The 14,525-nt window shown below is 41.0% G+C and overlaps 1 protein-coding gene across 3 annotated transcripts in view; it reads right to left on the bottom strand.

The window, feature by feature from the left end:
- Window positions 1-4,198: 4,198 nt before the first annotated feature.
- The window catches only part of LOC115012802 (shisa family member 6), a 60,999-nt gene continuing 50,672 nt past the window's right edge, over window positions 4,199-14,525 (bottom strand). Inside the window, exons 8-9 of one of the 3 annotated variants that reach the window (XM_029438602.1) lie at window positions 13,470-13,628; window positions 4,199-7,406 (exon numbers count right to left, since the gene is read on the bottom strand). In XM_029438602.1, coding sequence (XP_029294462.1) covers window positions 6,787-7,406; window positions 13,470-13,628 — 779 coding nt within the window. In that variant the 3' untranslated portion in view covers window positions 4,199-6,786. The remainder of the gene's footprint in view (window positions 7,407-13,469; window positions 13,629-14,525) is intronic. The other 2 variants (XM_029438603.1, XM_029438604.1) reach the window with 2 other exon arrangements.

The following is a 14,525-nucleotide window of genomic DNA, read 5'->3' as shown; positions in this document are numbered from 1 at the left end:
ATATCACGTAATGAAAACTATAGGGAGTCATAACCAAACGTTCCTTTGGTATATCTCTCACTTGACATGCAAGGTGCAAAAGATTGACGGGCCTGGCAACAGTAACCAAAGGGGAGGGGCTTGGCAAAAGGTCAATTGATTCCTCTCCCATCACACACAGTCATTTGATCCTTCTTTAACATAACAGTATTGATTAGTGCAGTAAAACGATCTCACACTGCGTTTGTTTGTTTGTGTACAGCTCTGTTGCGCTCGGCTTCCTTCTGTCCGTTCTGCTCGATGCTTTGTTTGGCACATCAATCACTCGGAGCAGGACTTGTCCCTCACTGTGTTGTGGCTTCTGATCGGATCAGGTGGCGTTGATATATAAGGTCAACTGCAGCCTTTTGGAAATCCGTCACTCTGCCAGTCAACTGGGCTGACAAATTTCAGGAATAATAAAATAAAGTGAAATAAAGGCGGAAAGTTCAGACTTCCTCCCAGAGGTCTGCGCGTGTTTTCTTCCACACAAAACAGAAAGGTCATCCCATCAGAGCAAGACTTCAGTGATACACAACGACTGAAAGGGGGATTAATGGGATATTTTACATTGTTGGCTCTGGCATTTGGCTTGAATGGACACAGTATATTTCCTGGAGGCACAGACGAACCTCCCTGTTGGTTAGCTCGCTGATAATAAGAGAACATGTTACAATACACACAACATCACCTTTTTGGATGACATTGGTCGTGTTTGATGATCAGGATCATTCAAGCAGTGTACTGAATTAATTCACCTGATAAAGACACTCGGAGAAGAGAATTAAATTGTTTAATGGTCAAACATTTGACCAATGCTCCTCCATTTGAGCCACAGATGTCCAAATAACCTTGTCCCTTTTTTCCCATCTAAATGCAAATGGTTGGGCATTGAAGAAAGTAGAAACTACTTCCACTTTCTACCTATCCATTTGTGTGTGCACTGTTGTAACCATGAGGCTTTGTTCTGCTATTGTGAGAAATGCATTGCCTGCTGACTCCTCTATGAATTTCAAGAAGGTTTCAGATGGCGCAGGACGTGATGGGCCCAGTGGGTATTAATTCATGTGTCATCTGAGTCATTTTTGTTGAGGTGTCCAGTGAGCAGCTGCACAACACACGTTTTAGTTTGTGAGGCAAAGGCGTGTTGGAATATGTTATTAATGCAGAATGTTTGTGCAGTTGGAAAAGAAAAATGAGGTTTCAAATATGTTGCCTGTGAAGCATCAAGAAAATATGTTGCATATAAAACTAAAAATTCCAATTTCAAGAGCACAGGGTTTTCACACTTTTGACTTGTATTGGAATCCCTCAAAAACAGGATGCTTAGTAAAGTCCCTTTCAATGTGTAATGGAAGCTGAAGTGTCACGTAGGAAAGGAGTGACCTTACTCTCCTTAAGCTTATCCTGTACAAAAGATATGGACGGTCAAATACGCCTTGTGCACGCACTTCCTGGTTGGTCGTCCCTGTTATTCTAATGCGGAGAGATAAAAAATGGAGCCAATCCTTACAAGGAATTTAAAAAGTTTAATTTCATTGATATGCAACAACCTAACAGATATCCTGCATCCAGGAAACATAAACAAAATAATTCATATAAGTGCATTTTATCCTTATATAATAATACCCGAAGTGTCCCCAACTAGCAACTAAGCTAACAACCACATGTTGTAGCCTAGCTAAGAAAGAAATCCAAACTAAAGCTCTCCCTTTATACTTTTTAATTGTAGGAATAATAAACCTAGTGTGTAAAAGCCTAGAAGATAAACACAGACGAGCTAGAAATGTACATTTTGAAAGTAAAAACTCAAAAAGAATGAAATAGTATGCACTTCCTGTCCTTCCTATATGTACTTTGGTGACTCGGGCGAAAGAATCCTTTATAATCTGTGCTCACGTTCACTTCTCCCATTGGCGTTAATGGACTTTTCTAAACCTTCTCTAGTCTTACTCCTACAATGACCCTGTAGGTGACCTCTGATCCCAGTTCTGGGTCTAATATAAGATCTAATAAATGTGACAACCAACCCTATTCTCCCCTAAAGTAGACTGAGAGATGGATGAGTTCACATAACAGGTAAAGTTAGGTAAGTCTAAATATTCCCTGCACGGATGAGACATCCTTTGGGGACAGTTCCATGGTGACCATTTAGGAAACTAAAGACTTGTGTTTTTATTGATTGTGCACAATGTCGAGCACACAGTCCGTCCAGAAACTGTAAGAAAGCCGAACAGCTTTCTCTCCAGCGAAATTTGGGAAAACTTTCTCCGCAATGTCACAGGTATCGACTTGCATTCTTGGACATTATCACGGGTGGCGTCACGTGTCGGGAACAACAACAAGCCAAATGAAAAAAGAACTTGCCTTTTGACCACATCTTTTAACCTTCTAGAAGATAAACGGGATTAAAAGGTGAAACCTTACAAAGACTGCCGTCAGGTAAAAGGTTGTTCAATCACAAACGGGGATTGCTTTCACTCTGTCCGTCTTTTGATGGCGTTTGAACTGAAAACCCTTTTCAAGTGCCACATTCGATTGCATGTTTACCGTGGCATAAACCTTGCTATTCCATCTGTTGCTTTCTCTTTGTTCTGTGTTACTGGGTGTAGTAGTAACAAATTAAATGTGGTGCAACGTTAAGTGTCGTAAAAAGCCAGAGGCGTGGAACAACTGAGGAATAGTACAGTAAACATCTGTGCTCTCTTCAAGGAAATGCAAAAAGAAACCTGTGATGAAAGAGGCAACGCAACGGGAAGAGTAAACGACTTCCCTTTGTGGGATAAACCTCCACAAGCTAAAGGAGAAACTAGAACTTCAGGGTTGCAGATGTAAGAAAACCTCATTTAAAATCCCATTGACATTTGTTACGGCTCTAAAACAAATACAGCCTTTCATGTTAGCAGTCGTTTCTGTGCTCACAAAGTAATCCTTGTACATCAAGGTTTCAATTTCTAGTAGCAACTGCAGGAGTGAAGCTGATTTGCCAGTACACTCAATTTCTTCCAGAAAGACGACTTTCAGAATCTAGTGTGAACTCAGCCGTACGTAGTAATTTCACAAGTGTCAACAGTGAATATCATTGTGCGAGTGCTTCATAACTAATGCTCCTTTCCTGTTTCGTCTAACTGCTGAAATGTTTCAGGATTTATAACTCAAAACTGGGCCATGTTATTTTTACATCTGCACGTTTTATTCAGTCTGAGATGAAAAGTAATGTTTGTAGCTAGCTAGCTAATGCTAATGTGTCCCAGCAAGATAGATATATTTGACGTTTCTATATTTTCCTGCTGTACAGCACAGTGTCATACATTATAATTAAATGGAACAAAGATAATGAGCACATGCCAGCTGAGAAAATGTGAATCTAGGCCTGTAGTCAGCTGCTTTTAAAAGAATAACCAGAACCTCTTCTGGGTCAGCTGTCTCTGAGTTATGAGAACAATGTCGCTCTAATGTTGCTACTGTATTATTTATCCTGGTGACAATTATTTTTTACTGCTTCTGAATGTGTTTAATCTGATTTACGTGCTAGTAGCACTTATAGCATATCTCACCCAGTTGAATAGTAACGTCGTGTGTTAGCTTAACGTTGTGAGACTACTTATTCCATAAATATGAAAGTGATTAAATCGACATATACAACACACATGATGTGCTTTAATAGTTTGAGAACAAACAAGAAATTGCACAAGAACAGTCATATTTTGTTGTTTTGAAGCCTTTAAATTAGTCTCCAGTCATTTGTGCAGTTACACAGACACGGTTTCCTTTCATACCACATTGAGCTGTATTATAAAAACCCTCCTCTTTGACTATGAAAGACAACAGCTTTAAATGAAAAGGACAACGAAGCCTTTATGGCAGCAAATGAACCTCACAACATTTTAAAAGTGGCTATAGAGTTATGCTGCATGAATAGGAAATATTGCACATAGATAAAAAGGCTCTTGGGATGACATCATTATTAATTAAGTGAAAAGAAGTTTGTGAAGATTAGTTGAGGTGGAAGGGTACAGATATCTGTCTGAAGCAGTCTACTGAACAATTAACACCCCCCCCCCCCCCCCCCCCCACACCCATAGCTATCAAATGTACTTCATTACCTGCAAGCACACTCCGACAAAAAACAAACATATTGTATGTACAAAGACAATAATTTTGGAAAAAAAACACAATCTCTAATTGACATCATTTAATACATATGGCATAAAACAAGAAAAATGGCACATTCATTTTAAAATAAGTTAAAGGAATCAATTTGTTGAATTCATTTGGCCAACTTTCCACATCCCTACAAGGTCAATCATTAAAAAAAAACATAAGACACCATTTAAGAAAGATGTGCAACAAGACGAGCGTATTTCAACAGAATCATGGGTTTATGTGTAATGAGACATTGCTTTAAATAATGACAGTTCACAAAGAACATCCTAATCAAGTGTTTATATACAGTAGCGTACAACTCAAGTATAGGATCATAGAAACAGCAATGCTCCTGATGGTTTACTTTTACAATAAGGTCAAGTTGTAATCTGATAAATCTCTAAGAGAAACCCACAAATTTCATAATTCTTTCTTTAGATTTTCACACCGCACTGTTTTTGACCATCAAAGTGTCTGACAATGAACATATTGTCGAAGCCTTTTAGTTTTTAAGTAGAGGTCTTCATGGGTCCAAAATGGTGGAAGACCCACCCAGACCAGATCAATTCATTTACAAAAAAAGTAGGTCTTCATACCTCAGCTTTGGATTGAATTGTCTGGACCTGGTACATCTTTTTCATAACTTGGAACTTTATTATCTTTATTTGGGACATAGCCAAGACTGGAGACGTACTACTGCCAGCCAGAACAGTCGCATGACGTTACATCCGTAGCTAAAGATACGTAACAAACATACTTATTTTGACTTACATCATGATCTTTCTTCTAACTATAAGTAGTTTTGTAGCCTTAAACTAACCGCGACTGTTTCCAACGTTCTAGAAATGTGAATTACGATTAGAAGGGAGGCGGGTCTTATGGCTCCGTTACTTTCATCGTTCCTTCTTTACGCATTTAAAAAAGTAAATTAAGTATAATCTATGGCGGGCAGTGAAGAGCGGCTTGCAAGTATGACTCGGCTCCCTTGCTCGTACAAAAAAGCCTTTCAAAAGAATCGGAGAATCTTCTGCATCTAGATACTGCGCAAAGGGAAGCCTTGGTGGCGCCGGGGGCTTCTGCCCACGCAGCAATATACGACGAGTATGGACCCAGCCCCACTCTGGTTCTGGTTTGAGTAGGAACCAAGTGAACCCATGAAGACCCCTTCTCTCCATCTCATCTGACTGAACAGCTGAAAACAAAAGCAACGTATGAGTCCATAAACCTTAAACAAAGTTCAGTTAATGAGATTAGTGACACATTTCCAATAGAAATACCCTTTAGTATGTATTGATTGTTTTCCCTTTAAAGTTTGAGACCATTTTAATTGAATTTAGTGTTTTTGAGGTATACTGTATCGTGTGAACAGGTTTAACTGCTGGTTCTGCTGGTAAACTATCAATAATATTGCACAAAAAGCTAAGACAACGAGACGTGTGACAAAAGCATGATTGTTCAATTAAGAGCACATGGGATTCCATACAATAAGGCATTGCTTTAATGAAAACATCTGGACAAACAGTTCACAGTTTTAATTAATGCTTGATTATGACGTCCTCGTTAGCACTGATTGTTTCAATCAACACACCGACACAAAACTACGACCTCTGTGCTCCTCAGCTCCGACACAACGAGTACCTGATATGTAGAGATGGAAGCAGCTGGCCAATCACAAACCGAGCAGAAAGGGAGTCGTGTGAACAGAAATTAAGCGAATTCAAACAACCATCGGGCTCCATTTCCCCTGCAGACTGAAGCTGCCGGTCGACGGGGGTAAAAGGTTGTTTCGTACACAATCATTCTATGCTACAAGCACAGTGAAAAAAAAAAAAAATACTCCCCATATACATATTACATCCACATATTTTGCAGACATCTGTGGAAATAATATTCATTTGGGATCTTTGCCTTATCTTAAATTAAAATTATTAATTGGGAATCCATGATAGATTCCAGGTGGGAGAAAACCAAACCAAACAATAGTGTCAAAGGGCCAGCTTTTCTTGTTCTAATGCTGCTAATATAGCCTATTTACAATCATCTATTGTATGCAACAGAAATAGTCTCTGTTTTTACTAATAAGCTGATATGTCCTGGCCGTTTACCAAAGAAGCAAGAGTAAAATAAACCAAACAAAAGAGGGAATTCATTAATTGTGCTTTTTAACCCACAAATCCACTTCATCGTTGAAATGGGACAATTTCTAGAGGCACCACTTGAAGTGCTTACATCAGTCAATGAGAATCTCTAAAGCTATAACAAGGACTGAAAATACAAATAGTAAATATAGTATATTTATATATTTATAAAGTTAATACAATTCCCTTCCAGTCCCATATCCAGTTTAAAAAATATTCTCTTCAGGCTGTCAAACGTCCGACATGAAGGATCCCTCTTTGTGTCAACGCGCAAAGCCCTTATGATGCTCTAAGAGAGAGATGTCTTTGCCGGGGTTGATTCTGGATGACACAGGAAGCTTGTGCTAAAAAGCAGGAGGAGTTTTCTAATGTAGGAGGTTGTTTTAATAAGAAGACAGAACACCTCTGCCGAGGAGATTTGCTGATTTGCTGAAGATATCTGTTGACGTCCGTGGTGTGTCTCAGGAAACCTCCCACGCTGTGGTTAAACAGTTACCTCGTTCTTGCTGGCAGTGCGGTATGTGTGGTGGTGGCCGGGAATGTACTGTAGGTGGTCCACCGTGTGTGTTCGTCGGGAGGCAAACGCCTGCCTCTTAGACGTGGGCGCTTGGTGGTTGACCGTCAGCGTGTTGTAGTCGTTAGAGGCAGTGGGTTGAGAGTGCATCTTGGTCATCTTGTGGCGGTCCATGACGGGCGTGACAGGCATCAGCATGTCGGCGTGAGACATTGCCCGCGCCATCGCCTTCTCCCGGAATTTATCGCGCCTCATCGACGGGGACAGCAAGGGATCCTGGGAGTGGAGGCGGTCCGCTGACAGCAGCTGCTCCTCTGAGAGGTGCCGGCTGCTGCTGTATGCGGTGGCCGCCATGACGCCGTACGAAGATAAGCCGTAGTCTCCGCGACGTGGCGTCCTTGGTGGAGACAGGACGTGGTCCTGGGACATGGCCCTCTGGACTCGGCGGGGACGCTGCCGCTGCTGGTGCTGCTGGTGCTGCTGGTGCGGCTGGGGATCTGCGTTCAGCTTCACCATGTGGGTCGGTCCCCGGCCACCGAAGTCAGGATGATGATGCTTCCGCGTGTAGTACTCATCTACATCCTTATCACCTGAGGAGCAAGAAGACGATGGTTACCAGAGAGAGACAACAGCATCGATAAATGCACCCTTGGATACTTTTACTGTAATATAGAGATTAATTTGGTGTATAAAATTACTTATTTTGTAATCTCTATAGTATCTAAGTTTTGGTTTTGGTGTCTATTTGTATTCAGAGTAGTTTTGACCAATCAGATTCAAGCAGGCTTTGGTTGCAGGCAAACAGTCGGCGGAGTACGAAAGAGGCGGAACACAATGACCGAAATTCAACCTCAGAACCCATCAGCTGTCGTCTGACGATGATTTAGCTTAAAATTAGCCTGTAAACTTGCTTCTTGTGAAACAAACCGTAGACGTCGTCTCGCAAACTCCAACTAATCGGACTGTAAACAATAAGCCGCACATTGTCCTGGATATCTGCTGGCTACACACGGTACCCCCGAAATATTGCTCCTTGCCCCCCAGAGGCTTATCGTTGTCAGATAGCTAATGGGTTCCGAGGTACAAATAATTGTTGTAATTCTTAGCTGTAACAAACAACCTTGGTGCATTCAAAACAAAACTATGCTTACAGAATATCTACTATAGTACACATTTGGGGACTTGGGGTCATGAAAGAGCCCATTTCACCACATTTACAACATGCAAGAAGCAATTTGCATCACAAGATCATTTCCTCTCTAATTGTGACACATTTCATTTATCACTACAAACATAAATATTACATCCCATGCACAAGCATGCAGGAGCCCTGTGGGACTTTGCAAGCACCAATCATTTGTGAGCAGTGATGCTGCCACTATGAAATCTGCATGTAAGCAGTGCTCACAAATCACTTTTGTGAAACGGGCCCGAGGACCACGAGGTGCCACGAGTGTATGAAAAGCATTAGGTGGAAAATGTCGACGCATTAGTCTCCATTGTATCTGTCTTGTGCATTCTGGCTGCTGGTGATAATGGTAATCAGTAGCTGGAGAGTCCTATTCAAACGTTTTGTCCTTTTTCTTCATGAAAAACCGCAGCCTGGAGAGGACCGATCAGCGCGCCACACTACCCAACAGTCCATGAGCTGCTTGTGCCTGAACGGGCCACCAGTTGTTTAATTCCTCTGCCAGAAAGCAGGTCGGTGTGTCCGCTGGGTAATAAGTCCGCTCTTCTAATGGCGAAGTCATGTACCGCTGTATTAATCATGTGCATCAATCAGCTCTCAGCAGACTATCTACCTGTTTTTGGCAGCGCTGGCACACAGGGGGACGCCACCACAGAAGCTCTCTGATTAACTGTTGTGGCAGTAGTTCATTATTGCGGAACACAGAGGTCGAATGGCCGTTTTAGGGCCGTACCACGCTTCACTGGGTGGTGGAGAAGAGGGATGATGGGAAATGTTTGCCTGGATTCTCGGCTCAATGGGAGAGATGTCATGCCTGGATGCAGAAGGTCACCTTATTGTGCCTCCATGAGGGGTTTCATGTCCACTGCTCTGTGCATTCCTAATGAAGAAGGCCCAACTCTGGCCCGTGGCGATGTGCTCCAGCAATTTTCCCTGAAGGCTCGGTTTAGATGTGACATTATGGTAGAAAATGTCACCAAACTCAACCAGAGGCTACAAGTATACAGACAATAGAGAGCTCCACCGATAGGTCAAACTCCAGTCAATGTGAGAGATCTGTAGTGATCATACACTCAAATGTTAATGTGGCAGGAGTGTATTATGTCCCGCTATGAAAAGAAAAGACAACTAATGTAAATTCTCAAATAAAAGGCGAGTCAGGGCTAGTAGACAGGGCCATCAACCAATCAAGAGTAAATAACAATGGGGGAGGTGGGTGTAGCCGCCTTCACACGACGTCCAACGTCAAATTATTTAAACTTTGACCTCGATTGCCGCTGACCTTTCAAAGCGCAACCAATGAGATAACGGCTGTGTGAAAGCAGGGGAGGTAACCATAGAAACAAAACGAATAAGCTGTCTTCGCCACTCTGCGTCTTACCTCGCGGTGAGCGCGGAGATCATTTCCTATCACGTGAAAGTAGCTTAGCTCAAATACTGTTCTCATTCACTAACCATCTCCAGTTACTTCTGTATTCTGATATTGTTCCCAAAGCGTTTAAGTGAAATAAGATAAATAAGATAAATAAGATAAATAAGATGAATAAGATAAATAAGATAAAAATAAAATAAAATAAAATAAATAAATACAATAAATAAATGTTTTGCTTTTTGAGAAAACTTCTCCGTCAAAATAAAAGATTACTAGGAACAGGAGGGATTATGTTCATTTTGTTCCTGAAAGTTTTTTAAAGAAATAATTACGTACTGAAAGTGTTCAAAACCATTGATAGCAAATTAACAGTATTTATACAACACAAACTACTGGAAAATAATTAGTGAATGAAAACATATTTACGTTAAAAAGGAGCCAAAGAGTAGTGATATTTGTTGTTTGTTGCAGATAGTTAAAGCTGCAGAAATGTACAATAATCTGAGTTTACAATAACAATATATAAACATGGAGGAAGTGATTTTGTAGAAATCAGCAAATCAAAACAGCTTCTAAAATATAATAAAATATACTGTACAATATTTGTAATATTAACTTCAGTAGAAGGTTTCTCTGCTAGCTCAAAATGTCTCCGTGTAAAACCTGATTTAATACCCGTTTTTTACGAGAGTACACATGTTACACCGTTTACACTTGAAGTGACTGAAATGATTTAAGACGAGCGATGCATTTTGCTCCATCTCATTTCTGCAGCGCGGTTAAAATGCAGCACTTTACAATTAACATGATTGCGAGAGGCTAAAGGGTCCCAAACGTGGAGCGGGGCTGCAAACACAGGAAATAGCTAACAACGGCTAATTAAAGCCCGGCTCCCACTCTGCTAGATTAGATTCAATACAAACAGTATATTTATGTGTCAGCTATTGATCACAGAAGACTGTAATCATATAATGCGCTATCACTCGTGAATCTGGTGGAACATCAATTATAAAGTGATCTTTGGAGAGGTGTGGAGCAGGAGCGTGTGAAATTAAAAGGGGGAAAGGAAGCCATTTCATTTATTTACTTTCTGTTAGTGAGGATTAAAGGTGGCTGGTTTGTTCTTAGAAGGTGTTTTAATCCCTTTCAGGGTGATTAGGGTGAAAGACAACAAGAGCCAAACAAGATTTGTTTCTCAGGCTTTTTGCAGCCTCGTGGGAGGAACTGAGCGGGTGACTTCACACACACACCACACACGCACGCACGCACACACACACACACACACACACACACACACACACACACACACACACACACACACACACACACACACTTAAAATAGCAAATAAACCATACTAATTTAATTTAGTCATCATCTCTCCAGATGCTTTAATTAAAATAATTAATTATATTAAATGATATGAAAATGAATTTTTCCCGAGTGGAAGGGCTTTGTTCAGGGGACGACTTTGCTCGCTCTTTTCACAAATTATTCAGAGCTCCTGTCTCAAAATTCGAAAAGCCTCTTTGTAGTTCAGTGTGATTCATGTCTGTGATTTTCTGTGTGTGTTCAAGGCTCCAGCGAGATAAGAGCAAAGCCCAGCGTTGATAAGAGAGAGAGAAGGCAAACGTATAGAAGACAAATGTTAAATGCGCTGAAAGGAGATTGCACGGATACATGTTTTTCTATCACACAACCAACGGCTCTCTAAGTGTGTAACATCTCGTGGAGTTCAAGGACAGTGAATGTTGCGTGTGTTCGGTGCGACTGCAGAACAATGGTAAAGTCTTCTATGCATTGAGTTCATTCTTTTGAGGAAGAAGTGCATCACGAGTAATGCTCTGCAGTGTTTGCTTCTCTCTTGAGACCAAAGGAAATGTTTTTAGAAAAGATTTACTGTCAACAAATCGATTAAAAGTGATATAATACACTGGAAAGCATACAGTGTGTTTCCACAGCTTTAATCAATCGAATGACAACCAGGCAACGTGTTGGCGCACTGAGCAGCACATATTCAATGTGTGCTTACCTGAGTGCATTAAAAGTCTGAAGGTAAAAGCTGTGAGAAGAAACCGTTCGATAAGTTCACTGACTTTAAGGAGTTTTCATGTTCAGACGAGTCCGACGTCCCCCTCCGACGGGCTCTTCAATCTAATTCAACATCTTTAGCTGATCTGAAAACGTTTCATCTAAAATAAACTGATCCATGAAAAATTGATGGTCTCAAGTGGAGGATCTAAAGTGTGAGTAGTCAAACAAAAAGGGTAACTTTATTAAATATGTTTGTTCCTGGTGCTTTAAAAGTTCTGTTTGAGCCGCGTTTGCAAAATCCTCTAGAGCTCTGCGTCAGTTTGAAACAGAAGAGAGAATTCTGCTTTTACACACTTCACTGTTAAACATTACACCATCTTTATAACACGTTCACTCCATTAGACTGCAGACACCAGGATACAACAGAACATCAGGCTGTGACTGATCTCCAAGATGCCTTTTACAATCTGCAGATATCATTTTACCAATTAAAGCTAAACTTGAATGCCCCAAAAAATAGATCCTTTGTGTCGCTGTGTGGTACCATGGTTAACAATCCTTGCGTCTTGCAGAACTAAGCATTATGCAGGTGGCTTTCTTGATACTTCATCAGGTTTGAATTCATGCTAATGTCACATATATGATATCATAAATCCTGTTTTTGCTCTCAGTGCACAAACGTTTTCAGAAGGTTCGGTTGTTTGGTCTGTTGTTCGACAGCAAACAAACCAAACGGTTTAATGTTTGTTTGAACTGCACCGAGCAGCATCCTTAATCTCTATGAGCAACAATGAAAGTACATACACGTCCCTTCACACTAGCTATGAAATAATGATTGTCAGATATGCACACAGATTTCTGACGGACCGTCACACAGTCTGTATCCAGAATACGAATGACTACCTTCAGGTCTGCGGCAGAGCCAGTAAATGTAAAAATAACCGCTTTAAGCTTCCTCTCCTCCAACGTTTAAAAGATAACAGGTTAATCCTTGCACTACATAGGCAAGGAGGTACTGCTGCATTTAGTTTCATGCATTATGCAGTGTAATATGGTTTTTATGATTTCTCTCCCCGTTTCTATATTTCTCTAACTTTGTCTTTGGTGCCACTGCTGTCTGGTTGGCTACATATTGTTTTAAGTTGATTGCTGTGTGCAGCTTTAGTGCCCGAGCAAAATGTCCCCTTGGGGACAATAAAGTATACCTTATCTTATCTGATTATCTTCAGCCTGTTCTGAAAACTGTTTTTTTGTTTTATACTCAACACTCTGGGTTTGGAATCATTCACAAGATAAAATTAAATTGGAAACTTTCTTCTTATCAGGCATTCAAGCATCACCTTCAAAAGTTTTATGAAGAATCAGCAGTCAAGTCTTTGGTCCGATCTTCATTAATGGTGTATATCAATTGTTTGTGATTGTTGCAATAGTGGGCTAGGTTTGTTTTGTAAAAGAGAAATGTATCTCAAGAGACTCCCTGCTTTAATAAAAGATAAATCAGTTAAAGAAAGTTTGGATCAAAACAGGAAACATGCAACCGATGTAAAGAAAACTGGGCATGCACTGGTCATCATCCAGATGAAAATGTCACAGCGGAGATAATGAACTGCATTGCTGATACATTAAAGAGCCATCTTGTATGCGTATAGAAGCCAAAAAAAAAAATCCCCGGCTCTTAATATGTCATTAGGAGACATTAGCAACATGACATGGGCTGCAGATGGAGCCAAATTACACGCCAATTAGATGCCAGTCGATGGGCCGATAGATGAGTCGATGGGAATGAGTATGGAGGCTAAAGTGCACTGTCATGCATTTTAAGAGGTTTTCTTTCCATAAAAAAGGTGGAAAAGTGAGAGGTTTATCTGCGTGATGAGCCACCAAACATCTGGAGATACTTATCATGATGCTCGTCTCTGTAATGGACATTCAAATATTTCATCAAGGTGAATGTGGCAACCCTTTAATGCTCGGGGTATGAGGGTGACGTCATTCCCCGTCTCTTTTTAGTGCATCAGGCAAAAAACACGGCGGTGAAGGACGAATGAAGGACCACCTACTTAATCTGTGGAGAGAGGAGGAGTATTTACTTAAATCAGACTTGAGGGCCAGCTCGTAGGAGGGCGGCAGATGGCTGAGGTTCTGGAAGGATCTGGACAGGGACAGGTCGTAGGGCTCGGTGGCTGAGGTCAGGATGTTGTTCATCCGCTGGGGTCTCTCTACAGGGGACAGGGGAGGAAGCGGTGCGGTGCTGTCAGAGTACAGTCAGTCAGAAAGGAGGGTTTGTAAACTGGGAGTGTTTACTGGAGGAGAGAAACGGAGGCAGATAGACAGGGCGAGGTGTGATGTAGTGAGAAGTGTGGAGTGAGAAAGACTTCTGCTGGAGGTCTTGAGCTTTTGGGAAACACGTTGAAAAGGTCTGGTTGCAGCTGCAGGCAGGGAGCCACTTTATACATCTGCATTAATTTATAAAGGTACATTCAGACCAAATGTGAGGTTAAGGTTTGCCTCACTTAATTTGGTACAGACAGCTAATGCTACGATACACCAGATGCTAACTATCTGGGAGTGACTCTGTACATTATTTGCTGAATAAATCTTGTTTTTCTGTTATTTTACTTCAGTCCTTTTGCCTTTTCCTCTTCTTTTTGTACATTTAGAAAATGGAGTCATCTGCATAGAAATGGAGCCACCACAACAGCCCTGGGATTCCAGTCTTACGCCAACAGTCTCTTTGGTGGGGGTACCCTACTCCATGGACCTTTTTACTAAAATGTACCAGTAAGTTTACAAGAAGTGGCGACATGTGTGGATGATAAACTGATTAAGGAGGCTAGAACACCCTGACAAATAAAAAGACACTGTTTTAGAAACGGTTTAGTGTTTCCCAAAGTAAGGCAACTTAAACTCCTTGACTTTCCCTTTGAACAAACCTTTTCAGGTCAGCATCAATAAAATGAACTAAACTGTGCTTCTTTTCCTTCACACATTCTGAGCAAACTGTGAATCTGTTAACTGTGTCCAAGCAGCTCCAGTGACACTTGGTTCATTGTGAAAAGCATTTAACATTTCTGTTTTGGTATCAGTGATATGATGTGGCACCATGAAGGCTCCCT

The sequence above is a fragment of the Cottoperca gobio genome, chromosome 8, assembly GCF_900634415.1.
Source record: "Cottoperca gobio chromosome 8, fCotGob3.1, whole genome shotgun sequence".
In the NCBI taxonomy this organism is placed as follows: Eukaryota; Metazoa; Chordata; class Actinopteri; order Perciformes; family Bovichtidae; genus Cottoperca; species Cottoperca gobio.
This window is presented reverse-complemented; position numbering and strand designations above follow the sequence as displayed.